Source organism: Pongo pygmaeus, chromosome 15 (assembly GCF_028885625.2).
Source record: "Pongo pygmaeus isolate AG05252 chromosome 15, NHGRI_mPonPyg2-v2.0_pri, whole genome shotgun sequence".
Lineage (NCBI taxonomy): Eukaryota > Metazoa > Chordata > Mammalia > Primates > Hominidae > Pongo > Pongo pygmaeus.
Window position 1 is genome coordinate 87,764,785 of NC_072388.2, and position 15,466 is coordinate 87,780,250.

Below are 15,466 nucleotides of genomic sequence, written 5' to 3' on the forward strand. Positions count from 1 at the left end.
ACACATGGCAAACAAACTGCTGCAGCCATCACTAAAGGGCAAATTCTAAACAGCAGCCAGACAAAAAAGGACAACTGCTGTATAGAGGAACAAAGATTTAAAAATTATCCTAGACTGCTCATCCAAAGTGATGCAAGTTAGAAGACAATGGACAAACAGTTTAAAGTGCTGAGGCAGAAAAAAGTCAGCACAGAATTGTATACTAAGCGAACTAGGGGGGAGGAGCCAAGATGGCCGAATAGGAACAACTCCTGTCTACAGCTCCCAGCGCGAGCGACGCAGAAGACGGGTGATTTCTGCATTTCCATCTGAGGTACCGTGTTCATCTCACTAGGGAGTGCCAGACAGTGGGCGCAGGTCAGTGGGTGAGCGCACCGTGCGCCAGCCGAAGCAGGGGCGAGGCATTGCCTCACTCGGGAAGCGCAAGGGGTCAGGGAGTTCCCCTTCCAGGGGTGACAGACGGCACCTGGAAAATCGGGCCACTCCCACCCGAATACTGTGCTTTTCCGACGGGCTTAGGAAACGGTGCCCCAGGAGAGTATAGCCCGCACCTGGCTCAGAGGGTCCTACGCCCACGGAGTCTCCCTGATTGCTAGCACAGCAGTCTGAGATCAAACAGCAAGTCGGCAGCGAGGCTGGGGGAGGGGTGCCCGCCATTGCCCAGGCTCGCTTAGGTAAACAAAGCAGCCAGGAAGCTTGAACTGGGTGGAGCCCACCACAGCTCAAGGAGGCCTGCCTGCCTCTGTAGGCTCCACCTCTGGGGGCAGGACACAGACAAACAAAAAGACAGCAGTAACCTCTGCAGACTTAAATGTCCCTGTCTGACAGCTTTGAGGAGAGCAGTGGTTCTCCCAGCACGCAGCTGGAGATCTGAGAACGGGCTGACTGCCTCCTCAAGTGAGTCCCTGACCCCTGACCCCCGAGCAGCCTAACTGGGAGGCACCCCCCAGCAGGGGCAGACTGACACCTCACACGGCCGGCCAGGTACTCCAACAGACCTGCAGCTGAGGGTTCTGTCTGTTAGAAGGAAAACTAACAGAAAGGACATCCACACCAAAAACCCATCTGTACATCACCATCATCAAAGACCAAAAGTAGATAAAACCACAAAGATGGGGAAAAAACAGAGCAGAAAAACTGGAAACTCTAAAAAGCAGAGTACCTCTCCTCCTCCAAAGGAACGCAGTTCCTCACCAGCAACGGAACAAAGCTGGACGGAGAATGACTTTGACGAGCTGAGAGAAGAAGGCTTCAGACGATCAAATTACTCCGAGCTACGGGAGGATATTCAAACCAAAGGCAAAGAAGTTGAAAACTTTGAAAAAAATTTAGAAGAATGTATAACTAGAATAACCAATACACAGAAGTGCTTAAAGGAGCTGATGGAGCTGAAAACCAAGGCTCGAAAACTACGTGAAGAATGCAGAAGCCTCAGGAGCCGATGCGATCAAATGGAAGAAAGGGTATCAGCCCTGGAAGATGAAATGAATGAAATGAAGCGAGAAGGGAAGTTTAGAGAAAAAAGAATAAAAAGAAACGAGCAAAGCCTCCAAGAAATGTGGGACTATGTGAAAAGACCAAATCTACGTCTGATTGGTGTACCTGAAAGTGACGGGGAGAATGGAAACAAGTTGGAAAACACTCTGCAGGATATTATACAGGACAAGTTCCCCAATCTAGCAAGGCAGGCCAACATTCAGATTCAGGAAATACAGAGAACGCCACAAAGATACTCCTTGAGAAGAGCAACTCCAAGACACATAATTGTCAGATTCACCAAAGTTGAAATGAAGGAAAAAATGTTAAGGGCAGCCAGAAAGAAAGGTCGGGTTACCATCAAAGGGAAGCCCATCAGACTAACAGCGGATCTCTCGGCAGAAACCCTACAAGCCAGAAGAGAGTGGGGGCCAATATTCAACATTCTTAAAGAAAAGAATTTTCAACCCAGAATTTCATATCCTGCCAAACTAAGCTTCATAAATGAAGGAGAAATAAAATACTTTACAGACAAGCAAATGCTGAGAGATTTTGTCACCACCAGGCCTGCCCTAAAAGAGCTCCTGAAGGAAGCGCTAAACATGGAAAGGCACAACTGGTACCAACCACTGCAAAATCATACAGAAATGTAAAGAACATCGAGACTAGGAAGAGACTGCATCAACTAACGAGCAAAATATCCAGCTAACATCATAATGACAGGATCAAATTCACACATAACAATATTAACTTTAAATGTAAATGGACTAAATGTTCCAATTAAAAGACACAGACTGGCAAACTGGATAAAGACTCAAGACCCATCAGTGTGCTGTATTCAGGAAACCCATCTCACATGCAGAGACACACATAGGCTCAAAATAAAAGGATGGAGGAAGATCTACCAAGCAAATGGAAAACAAAAAAAGGCAGGGGTTGCAATCCTAGTCTCTGATAAAACAGACTTTAAACCAACAAAGATCAAAAGAGACAAAGAAGGCCATTACATAATGGTAAAGGGATTAATTCAACAAGAAGAGCTAACTATCCTAAATATATATGCACCCAATACAGGAGCACCCAGATTCATAAAGCAAGTCCTGAGTGACCTACAAAGAGACTTAGACTCCCACACATTAATAATGGGAGACTTTAACACCCCACTATCAACATTAGACAGATCAACGAGACAGAAAGTCAACAAGGATATCCAGGAATTGAACTCAGCTCTGCACCAAGTGGACCTAATAGACATCTACAGAACTCTCCATCCCAAATCAACAGAATATACATTTTTTTCAGCACCACACCACACCTATTCCAAAATTGACCATATACTTGGAAGTAAAGCTCTCCTCAATAAATGTAAAAGAACAGAAATTGTAACAAACTGTCTCTCAGATCACAGTGCAATCAAGCTAGAACTCAGGATTAAGAATCTCACTCAAAACCGCTCAACTACGTGGAAACTGAACAACCTGCTCCTGAATGACTACTGGGTACATAACGAAATGAAGGCAGAAATAAAGATGTTCTTTGAAACCAATGAGAACCAAGACACAACATACCAGAATCTCTGGGATGCATTCAAAGCTGTGTGTAGAGGGAAATTTATAGCACTAAATGCCCACAAGAGAAAGCAGGAAAGATCCAAAATTGACACCCTAACATCACAATTAAAAGAACTAGAAAAGCAAGAGCAAACACATTCAAAAGCTAGCAGAAGGCAAGAAATAACTAAAATCAGAGCAGAACTGAAGGAAATAGAGACACAAAAAACCCTTCAAAAAATAAATGAATCCAGGAGCTGGTTTTTTGAAAGGATCAACAAAATTGATAGACTGCTAGCAAGATTAATAAAGAAAAAAAGAGAGAAGAATCAAATAGATGCAATAAAAAATGATAAAGGGGATATCACCACCGATCCCACAGAAATACAAACTACCATCAGAGAATATTACAAACACCTCTATGCAAATAAACTAGAAAATCTAGAAGAAATGGATAAATTCCTCAACACATACACCTTCCCAAGACTAAACCAGGAAGAAGTTGAATCTCTGAATAGACCAATAACAGGAGCTGAAATTGTGGCAATAATCAATAGCTTACCAACCAAAAAAAGTCCAGGTCCAGATGGATTCACAGCCGAATTCTACCAGAGGTACAAGGAGGAGCTGGTACCATTCCTTCTGAAACTATTCCAATCAATAGAAAAAGAGGGAATCCTCCCTAACTCATTTTATGAGGCCAGCATCATCCTGATACCAAAGCCTGGCAGAGACACAACAAAAAAAGAGAATTTTAGACCAATATCCTTGATGAACATTGATGCAAAAATCCTCAATAAAATACTGGCAAACAGAATCCAGCAGCACATCAAAAAGCTTATCCACCATGATCAAGTGGGCTTCATCCCTGGGATGCAAGGCTGGTTCAATATACGCAAATCAATAAATGTAATCCAGCATATAGACAGAACGAAAGACAAAAACCACATGATTATCTCAATAGATGCAGAAAAGGCCTTTGACAAAATTCAACAACCCTTCATGCTAAAAACTCTCAATAAATTAGGAATTGATGGGACATATCTCAAAATAATAAGAGCTATTTATGACAAACCCACAGCCAATATCATACTGAACGGGCAAAAACTGGAAGCATTCCCTTTGAAAACTGGCACAAGACAGGGATGCCCTCTCTCACCACTCCTATTCAACATAGTGTTGGAAGTTCTGGCCAGGGCAATTAGGCAGGAGAAGGAAATCAAGGGTATTCAATTAGGAAAAGAGAAAGTCAAATTGTCCCTGTTTGCAGATGACATGATAGTATATCTAGAAAACCCCATTGTCTCAGCCCAAAATCTCCTTAAGCTGATAAGCAACTTCAGCAAAGTCTCAGGATACAAAATCAATGTGCAAAAATCACAAGCATTCTTATACATCAATAACAGACAAACAGAGAGCCAAATCATGAGTGAACTCCCATTCACAATTGCTTCAAAGAGAATAAAATACCTAGGAATCCAACTTACAAGGGATGTGAAAGACCTCTTCAAGGAGAACTACAAACCACTGCTCAAGGAAATAAAAGAGGATACAAACAAATGGAAGAACATTCCATGCTCATGGGTAGGAAGAATCAATATCATGAAAATGGCCATCCTTCCCAAGGTAATTTACAGATTCAATGCCATCCCCATCAAGCTACCAATGACTTTCTTCACAGAATTGGAAAAAACTACTTTAAAGTTCATATGGAACCAAAAAAGAGCCCGCATCGCCAAGTCAATCCTAAGCCAAAAGAACAAAGCTGGAGGCATCACACTACCTGACTTCAAACTATACTACAAGGCTACAGTAACCAAAACAGCATGGTACTGGTACCAAAACAGAGATATAGATCAATGGAACAGAACAGAGCCGTCAGAAATAATGCCACATATCTACAACTATCTGATCTTTGACAAACCTGACAAAAACAAGAAATGGGGAAAGGATTCCCTATTTAATAAATGGTGCTGGGAAAACTGGCTAGCCACATGTAGAAAGCTGAAACTGGATCCCTTCCTTACACCTTATACAAAAATCAATTCAAGATGGATTAAAGACTTAAATGTTAGACCTAAAACCATAAAAACCCTAGAAGAAAACCTAGGCATTACCATTCAGGACATAGGCATGGGCAAGGACTTCATGTCTAAAACACCAAAAGCAATGGCAACAAAAGCCAAAATTGACAAATGGGATCTAATTAAACTCAAGAGCTTCTGCACAGCAAAAGAAACTACCATCAGAGTGAACAGGCAACCTACAAAATGGGAGAAAATTTTCTCAACCTACTCATCTGACAAAGGGCTAATATCCAGAATCTACAATGAACTCCAACAAATTTACAAGAAAAAAACAAACAACCCCATCAAAAAGTGGGCGAAGGACATGAACAGACACTTCTCAAAAGAAGACATTTATGCAGCCAAAAAACACATGAAAAAATGCTCACCATCACTGGCCATCAGAGAAATGCAAATCAAAACCACAATGAGATACCATCTCACACCAGTTAGAATGGCAATCATTAAAAAGTAAGGAAACAACAGGTGCTGGAGAGGATGTGGAGAAATAGGAACACTTTTACACTGTTGGTGGGACTGTAAACTAGTTCAACCCTTGTGGAAGTCAGTGTGGCGATTCCTCAGGGATCTAGAACTAGAAATTCCATTCGACCCAGCCATCCCATTACTGGGTATATACCCAAAGGACTATAAATCATGCTGCTATAAAGACACATGCACACGTATGTTTATTGCGGCATTATTCACAATAGCAAAGACGTGGAACCAACCCAAATGTCCAACAATGATAGACTGGATTAAGAAAATGTGGCACATATACACCATGGAATACTATGCAGCCATAAAAAATGATGAGTTCACGTCCTTTGTAGGGACATGGATGAAATTGGAAATCATCATTCTCAGTAAACTATCGCAAGAACAAAAAACCAAACACCGCATATTCTCACTCATAGGTGGGAATTGAACAATGAGAACACATGGACACAGGAAGGGGAACATCACACTTTGGGGACTGTTGTGGGGTGGGGGGAGGGGGGAGGGATAGCATTGGGAGATATACCTAATGCTAGATGACGAGTTGGTGGGTGCAGTGCACCAGCATGGCACATGTATACATATGTAACTTACCTGCACATTGCGCACATGTACCATAAAACCTAAAGTATAATAATAATAATAATAATAAAAAAAAAAAAAAAGTAACTAGGCCGGGTGCGGTGGCTCACGCCTGTAATCCCAATACTTTGGGAGGCAAAGGTGGGCAGATTATCTGAGATCAGTAGTCCGAGACCAGCTTGGCCAACATGGTGAAATCTCTACTAAAAATACAAAAACTTAGCTGGACGTGGTGGTGCACACCTGTAATCCCAGCTATGCAGGAGGCTGAGGCGGGAGAGTCACTTGAACTCAGGAAGCAGAGGTTGCAGTGAGCCGAGATTGTGCCACTGCATTCCAGCCTGGGTGACAGTGAGACTCCATCTCAAAAAAAAAAAAAATATTTAAATCCTTGAGAAGGTTAATATGGATGTTTTTCAGAATTAAGAACGAATTTCTTCATTGTAAAAAGAGGAAAAGAAGTGAAGATAGCACAAACAATTGTTGGATTACCTGTTTGACTATGGAAAGTTAGGGAAACAGTTCTCTAATACCTTCTATTTGTTCAATGAAGAATGATTGAAGGTCATCAACTAAAATTCACATAGGACAAGAGATGAGTGAAAATTGGAATCAAGGTGTGAAAAAGTGTTGTGAAATAAGGCAGAGTGAATTTACTACAGAAAAACAAAAGGGATCTCAGGGAAGTATTGAGGACCCATTTGAGTTACCAGAATAAAGTCCGTACCACCCACCTTTCTGGTTATGTGTTTTTCTGTAGCAACAATTAGCTACTGGGACAGCTGGTTAAACCAAGCTTAGGTTTTCTCAAGTAAATGCAACAGAGTTGAGAATATTTGTAGAAGAGTTACAATAATTATCAATAAGGAATCGAGGCTAGAGTAGAAGGGAATACAATAAAGGCAACAAAGGAGTTAGTCTGGTGAACCTTGTGTAACATTTGCAATGCCCATAAAACATAGCAGACATTGAATAATAATGTAAAATGCATCCTTTTATAGTTGTTTCTGCATTAAGTTCAGTATTGGTTTTTGTCTGTATTATAATGAGCAATATGGGCATACTCAAAGGCAAAGATTCAATTGCCTGTCCGCACTCCAGGAGTTTTGAGAAGCTATAGGTAGCTATATGAACCCATGTATGTATGTGAGCATGTACTACACAGCATGTACACACATGTGTAGTATTTACATAATCGGTATGCCTTAGCACACATGCTAGACTAATATTAAAAAAAACCCACAGCTGTTCATAATTCAATATTCACTAAATTATATATTTTTTTGCCATTTAGGTATTTTTATTATTTTAATTAACACATAATAACTGTACACATTCATAAGCTACAGTGTAATATTTTGATACAAGTATGCATTGTGTAATGATCAAATAAAGGTATTCAACATAAAAAAAAAAAAATTGTATACTAAGCAAAAATATCCTTTGAAAATTGAGTCAAAACAAAGTCTTTTTCAAGCAAACAAAAGCTGAGAAAATGAATCATCAGTAAACCTGCACTACAAGATATGATCATGAAAGTTTTCTCATACAGAAGTAAAATGATACCAAATAGAAACGATTTACACATATGAGAGTGTCCAAGTGGTTAAATATGTAAGATTTTTCTCATTAAAAAAATTTTAACAACTATTTAAGGCAAAATAACAGTTATTATGGGGTTTTCAAAATACGTAGAAGTATTAATAAATAAATGACAATAGCATCATAGACAGAAGAAGGGAAACAGCAGAATATACTTTTTCATATTCTTTCCAAATATACATGAAATATCATGAAGATCACAAAAATTTGGATTACAAAGTGTCAATAAATTTTTAAAAATTAAAATACAAAGTATGTTCTCTGACAAAAACAGAATTAGAGTAACAGAATGTTATCCAGAAAATCTCCCAAATATTTGGAAATTAACAACATACTTCTAAGTAACTGAAAGGTCAAAGAAGAAATAACAAGAAAAATGTGAGGAAAATCCCACAACACATACTGTGAAAAGTACTGGTTTAGAGCAGGGGTCAGCAAAGTACAACTCTCAAGCCAAATCCTGTCTGTACCTATGTTTTTGTAAATAAAGTTTTACTGGAATATAGCCACACTCATTCTTTCATGCATTATCTGTGACTGCTTTCACACTGCACTGCAATGCAGAGCTGAGTAGTTATAGCAAAGACCAAATGGCCCACAAAGCTTAAAATATTTACTATTTTGCTTATTATAGACAGCTTATCAAACGGTGGTTTGGAGCATAGATTCTGGTAGCAGACTGCCTAGGTTTGAACATCATCTCTTACTAGCAGGGTGACTTTGGACAATTATTTAGCCTCCCTGTACCTTACTTTCTTCACCTATTAAATGGGGATATAAAAGTACTTCACAGGGGTCACTATGAGAATCAACATATATACTATTTAAAGGAGTTAGACTGCCTGATATATGGTTAATATTATTTAATGTTTGCTTCATATCATTATTATTATTGCTATTAGTTTACTATAACCATAGTTAAATGGGGACAAATAAAAATACCTCACAGGGGTTACTATGAAAATTGACAATATATACTACTTAAAGCAGTTAGAGTGCCTGGTATATGACTGATGTTACATAAATGTTTGCATCATATTATTATTATTACTATTAGTTTACCATAACCTTAATTAGCTTTAAGAACCTACGCCCTCTAACTGTCCAAATGAGAAATGCCATCTAGTACCCAGTTACAATTTCTGAAAAGAAAGTTTTACTATTTAAACTCCAAAATTGGTAGAATGAATAATTTATATAAAAAGATGCAGAATACAGTTTGTTATGACTCTCTATCAAATCAAGCTAGCAGAAAGCCCAGAGAACAAGAGGAGATGATTTGTACCTCCTGAGAGTATTTACTATTTGGGAACCAAAGAGCATCAGCAAAAATCTAGCTAGAACAAAGATATCTACCTCTTGCTATCAGAATACTAAATTTCACAAGACAAGTATATTAAGTGAGGAATAGCCAGAGGGGCACTGCTGTTCTTTCTACTAATGTCTCCCCTGTCTGGTATAGCTCATTAAATACACACAGCAAAACACAATTGGCCAAAAACTTTAAAATTCCATGTATCCAAATAGAGCCTCAATACATCTAGTTCTACATCTACAGGCAATAACAAACTAGACTTGAGAGTACTTTTTCTGTAGGCTTGATAAACATATCATGGCCCAAACCAACAACCCTATGCATAGGTTACACAACAACAGACAGGATAAGGTAGAAATGACACAGCAAATACTACCTCCTCTTCTAGCTTTTTATCATTTTTTACTTTATCATTTCTTTTAACCCAGACTTGGTAGGTGAGAAAGAGAATAAAGAAAGTTTTCAAGCAAAAGTAATGCTTAATCCATATCTTGGAAGAGAGAGTCAGAGACAGTTTGTAGAAAAGTAATAGAAAGTACATTTCAGAACAAAGGACCTCAAGATTAGAGAGATCATGGTGCTTTCAAGAGAGTGCCAGTCTTGAATGGTAATGCCTAGGTTTTCTTCTAGGGTTTTTATGGTTTTAGGTCTAACGTTTAAGCTTTAATCCATCTTGAATTGATTTTTGTATAAGGTGTAAGGAAGGGATCCAGTTTCAGCTTTCTACATATGGCTAGCCAGTTTTCCCAGCACCATTTATTAAATAGGGAATCCTTTCCCCATTGCTTGTTTTTCTCAGGTTTGTCAAAGATCAGATAGTTGTAGATATGCGGCGTTATTTCTGAGGGCTCTGTTCTGTTCCATTGATCTATATCTCTGTTTTGGTACCAGTACCATGCTGTTTTGGTTACTGTAGCCTTGTAGTATAGTTTGAAGTCAGGTAGTGTGATGCCTCCAGCTTTGTTCTTTTGGCTTAGGATTGACTTGGCGATGCGGGCTCTTTTTTGGTTCCATATGAACTTTAAAGTAGTTTTTTCCAATTCTGTGAAGAAAGTCATTGGTAGCTTGATGGGGATGGCATTGAATCTGTAAATTACCTTGGGCAGTATGGCCATTTTCACGATATTGATTCTTCCTACCCATGAGCATGGAATGTTCTTCCATTTGTTTGTATCCTCTTTTATTTCCTTGAGCAGTGGTTTGTAGTTCTCCTTGAAGAAGTCCTTCACGTCCCTTGTAAGTTGGATTCCTAGGTATTTTATTCTCTTTGAAGCAATTGTGAATGGGAGTTCACTCATGATTTGGCTCTCTGTTTGTCTGTTGTTGGTGTATAAGAATGCTTGTGATTTTTGTACATTGATTTTGTATCCTGAGACTTTGCTGAAGTTGCTTATCAGCTTAAGGAGATTTTGGGCTGAGACAATGGGGTTTTCTAGATATACCATCATGTCGTCTGCAAACAGAGACCATTTGACTTCCTCTTTTCCTAATTGAATACTCTTTATTTCCTTCTCCTGCCTAATTGCCCTGGCCAGAACTTCCAACACTATGTTGAATAGGAGTGGTGAGAGAGGGCATCCCTGTCTTGTGCCAGTTTTCAAAGGGAATGCTTCCAGTTTTTGCCCATTCAGTATGATATTGGCTGTGGGTTTGTCATAGATAGCTCTTATTATTTTGAGATACGTCCCATCAATACCTAATTTATTGAGAGTTTTTAGCATGAAGGGTTGTTGAATTTTGTCAAAGGCCTTTTCTGCATCTATTGAGATAATCATGTGGTTTTTGTCTTTGGTTCTGTTTATATGCTGGATTACATTTATTGATTTGCGTATATTGAACCAGCCTTGCATCTCAAGGATGAAGCCCACTTGATCATGGTGGATAAGCTTTTTGATGTGCTACTGGATTCGGTTTGCAGGACATAGGCATAGGACATAGGCATGGGCAAGGACTTCATGTCTAAAACACCAAAAGCAATGGCAACAAAAGCCAACATTGACAAATGGGATCTAATTAGACTAAAGAGCTTCTTCACAGCAAAAGAAACTACCATCAGAGTGAACAGCCAACCTACAAAATGGGAGAAAATTTTCGCAACCTACTCATCTGACAAAGGGCTAATATCCAGAATCTACAATGAACTCAAACAAATTTACAAGAAAAAAACAAACAACCCCATCAAAAAGTGGGCAAAGGACATGAAGAGACACTTCTCAAAAGAAGACATTTATGCAGCCAAAAAACATGAAAAAATGCTCACCATCACTGGCCATCAGAGAAATGCAAATCAAAACCACAATGAGATACCATCTCACACCAGTTAGAATGGCAATCATTCAAAAGTCAGGAAACAATAGGTGCTGGAGAGGATGTGGAGAAATAGGAACACTTTACACTGTTGGTGGGAATGTAAACTAGTTCAACCATTGTGGAAGTCAGTGTGGCGATTCCTCAGGGATCTAGAACTAGAAATACCATTTGACCCAACCATCCCATTACTGGGTAGATACCCAAAGGACTATAAATCATGCTGCTATAAAGACACATGCACACGTATGTTTATTGCGGCATTATTCACAATAGCAAAGACTTGGAACCAACCCAAATGTCCAACAATGATAGACTGGATTAAGAAAATGTGGCACATATACACCATGGAATACTATGCAGCCATAAAAAATGATGAGTTCATGTCCTTTGTAGTGACATGGATGAAATAGGAAATCATCATTCTCAGTAAACTATCGCAAGAACAAAAAACCAAACACCGCATATTCTCACTCATAGGTGGGAATTGAACAATGAGAACACATGGACATAGGAAGGGGAACATCACACTCTGGGGACTGTTGTGGGGTTGGGGGAGGGGGGAGGGATAGCATTGGGAGATATACCTAATGCTAGATGACGAGTTAGTGGGTGCAGCACACCAGCATGGCACATGTATACATATGTAACTAACCTGCACATTGCGCACATGTACCCTAAAACCTAAAGTATAATAATAATTTTTAAAAAAGTATACTTTAAAAAAAACCCAAAAAAAACCAAAACAAACAAACCAAAAAAAAGAGAGTGCCAGTAATTCAATCCAGGGGAGGGAAGGAGTGCTAACTGGAAAGCGGCAAGAGACAAGGCTGGAGAGGCAGGGCAGAAGTCAAGAGGAAGTGTTTTTTTGGGTTTTTTTTGATAGAGTTTGAATAAAAAGAGAATTCAGTTTTAAATGTAGAAAACGGAATATCTACAGAACATTCAAGTGTGATATTTAGAGTTGAGAAGCCAGAGCCACTGTTAGCTGATATGGAAGTTAAAGTCATGGGCCTATATACTAACCCAGAGAATGTAAGTAAAGTGAAAAGAAAAGGCTACAGACTCCTGAAGAACACTGATATTTAAGAAGCAGACAAGGAAAGACTCCTTTAAAGATATGAAGTAATAATCAGAGAGGGAGAAAGAAAACCAGACAAAGAAGCCTCTATCCATCTTCCCAAATTCCTCCCTGATCCTATTCCCAGACAAAACCTTATTTGTGTCCATTAACTGAATTGGAAGTATCCATAAAAAATTTTAGCACACGAAATATTTAAATAAGAAAGAGATAATAATAGCATCTATTCCAAAGGGTTGTTAGGAGGATTAAATGAGATAATGCAGGCTTAGCATAATGCCTGGCACTTGGTATATGCTCAACACCTTTAGCTATTATGTTTTTATGAGCTTAAAATTTTAAGTAATATGTTCTCATGAAGATCCCTGATAATGAAATATATGTACCCAAGACTTTTCTTATAAGTTGCTCAAAATAAGTGAAATTAAACACTTTCAACTAGTAAAAGCTATGGGCACGATTTCTCCTTGGATATATAGAAGAAATTCCCCAGCAATGCAATATATTACATTTAGAAAGGCAAATTTAAAGCTAAGGAGAAAATATCTATATTTAATGTTATAGATGCTTATAATTAAAATGGCTTGAATTTCATAACACCTTAAATAAGTGATTTTCAAAAATAACTTTGTAGGTTTGTTTTATAACATTTTATGCTATGAAATAGGTATTATTATTTCCTTTAAAAAAGAAAATGAAATTCTGACAGAACATTAAGACTTGAAAAATAATAGCAAAAATGGGACATGAATTAAGTTTGTGCAATTGCCAAACACTGCTACATGGTGATATAAACCTAGAAGCACATTTTTTTCCAAAGAAGAGATTCCAATTAAGTCTTTATAAATCCATTACCAGAAAGTCATCTCTTACTAATATGAACAGGATGCAGGGAAATACTGGGTAGAAGAAGGTGGGCTCCCTGGCAAGGGTTCCACCCTCAAGCCTGGACCCCTGGCCCTAAATGAGAACATGCATTCCTGTTTTCCTGCCCGAATGTTGCCTTTGCCAAAATCACTCTGGCCCACCACAACCCCAACCCTGTACCCATAAAAACCCCAAACTCCACTGGCAAAGGAGCAAAACAGCACTGCAGAGAAGGAGAGAAGTGTCTGCGTATCAAGAGGAGTTTGGCCGGGGATGGTCAGGAGAAGATTATCTTCCCACTCCATCCCCTTTCCAGTTCCCTATACCACTGAGAGCCACTTCCATTGCTCAGTAAAATCCTCCATATACACCACCCTTCAATCTGTTCGTGTAACCTGGTTCTCCCTGGACACTGGATAATCCAGGATGCACTGGGTGTAGGAACCCAAAAAGGCTGTCACACTGACTCTTCACTGAGTTGTTTAACACTTAAGCTGCCAGTGTTCTAGAGTATTGTTTGTAACACACACCCTCTGGGGCTCCAGAGGTTGTGGGTAACCCTTAGATGCTGCCACAGGCAAGCCAGCACCCAAAGGCAGTCACCCTGGCTCTCCTGCAACCTCTCACCTGCGTGCCCCACTCCCACAAGGGGTTTGAGCTGGGCAGCCAAGTAAACGAGCTACACCCCTGTTACAAGTCCTGCAAAGGGGTCAAGGGAACTCTCTCATCTCATTACCAGAAAATAACATTAACCTATGCTACTCAAAGAAGCTATTCCTCAGAGTAATATACAAAAAAATCTACTGGCTATCATGTTCAAGGGGATAGAACACACTGTAATTTGTTTCTGTAAAATTGAGATCTATAAAACTAATTTTATGAATTAAAAAGCAGATAACTAAAATTGTTCTAAAATTTAAAATGATTTTAAAGCCTAATTATAACATAAAACTTTTAAAGATTATAAATGAACAACCTGCAAGATCCAACTTTTTACTGGTAACTTTAAAGTATTTTTAGGTATAACAATTTCCATAAAAGCACCACAAAAAAAGCCCTTGGCTTGTTTAACTTTTTAAAATCATTGACTAGAAGTAGATGATAATTTAGAACCTGATTAGTCAGTTGAGTGATAATTACATCCTTTATTGTGAACTTTGATTTTGTATAAAAAATAACTCATAGGAATTGTTCCATTATATTCAATAAAAACATAATTTTAATAGACAACCTTTAAGGTAACTGAAAATTGAAATATAGGCTGGGTGCAGTGGCTCAAGCCTGTAATTCCAGCACTTTAGGTGGTCAACAACACTGAAGGATAGCTTAAGGCCAGAAGTTTGAGACCAGCCTGGGCACCACAATGAGATCCCATCTCTACCAAAAAAAAAAAAAAAAAATTAGCCAGGCATGATGGTATGTGCCTGTAGTCCTAGTTGTTCAGGAGGGTGAGGCAAGAGCATTGCTTGAGCCCAAGAGTATGAGGCTGCAGTGAGCTATGATCATGTCACCACACTCCAGCCTGGGCAGCAGAGTGTGACCCTGTCTCTAAAAATAAAAAAAAAAATCAAAATAAAATATATACAGCTTTCTGAGAAACTTAATTTTCCTAAGATATCATCCATCTGTCCTATCAAAATACCCTATCTGGAAAAGAGTTATATAGAAAAATCTCTATAATAACCATGTAATAGTCCACTGAATCAAAATCACTTTGGCTTTCAAGGTAGTAATTAATTCAATTGAGAAAGTTCTTGACATGACAAAATAAAAACCCCATTGTTATATATCAACCACCCACCCCACCTACCCACCTCCACCTTTGGAAAAAAACTTTTCATCAAGTGTCCAATTTAATATTTATAGATTTATTAATAATCATTTTCTATAATATACCTTAACATACAATTTAGAAAAAAATGAAAAACTGTCACATACCTGTCCATCTAAGTCAAACGCCAAGCAAGCTATACCATGTGTATGAACATCCTTTAAAACTGATATGGTCTGCACAGTGTATGAATCCCAAATACAAATATAAGGCTCTTTCCCAACTTGTCCTGTTGCTACCAACACTCGTTCAGGGTGCAATGCAAGGCTGTAAAATAAGGAAATAAATAAG

At 38.7% G+C, this 15,466-nt stretch overlaps 1 protein-coding gene across 10 annotated transcripts in view; it reads right to left on the reverse strand.

Moving 5' to 3' along the window:
* Positions 1-15,466, reverse strand: part of EML5 (EMAP like 5) — a 209,296-nt gene that overhangs the window by 149,724 nt on the left and 44,106 nt on the right. For all 10 annotated transcript variants that reach the window (XR_010123781.1, XR_010123780.1, XM_063651965.1 and 7 more), the window contains exon 2: positions 15,283-15,442. Coding sequence is in view for 8 of the 10 variants with exons in the window: in XM_063651965.1 (XP_063508035.1) it covers positions 15,283-15,442 (160 nt within the window). In the remaining 2 variants the exon portion in view is untranslated. The remainder of the gene's footprint in view (positions 1-15,282; positions 15,443-15,466) is intronic.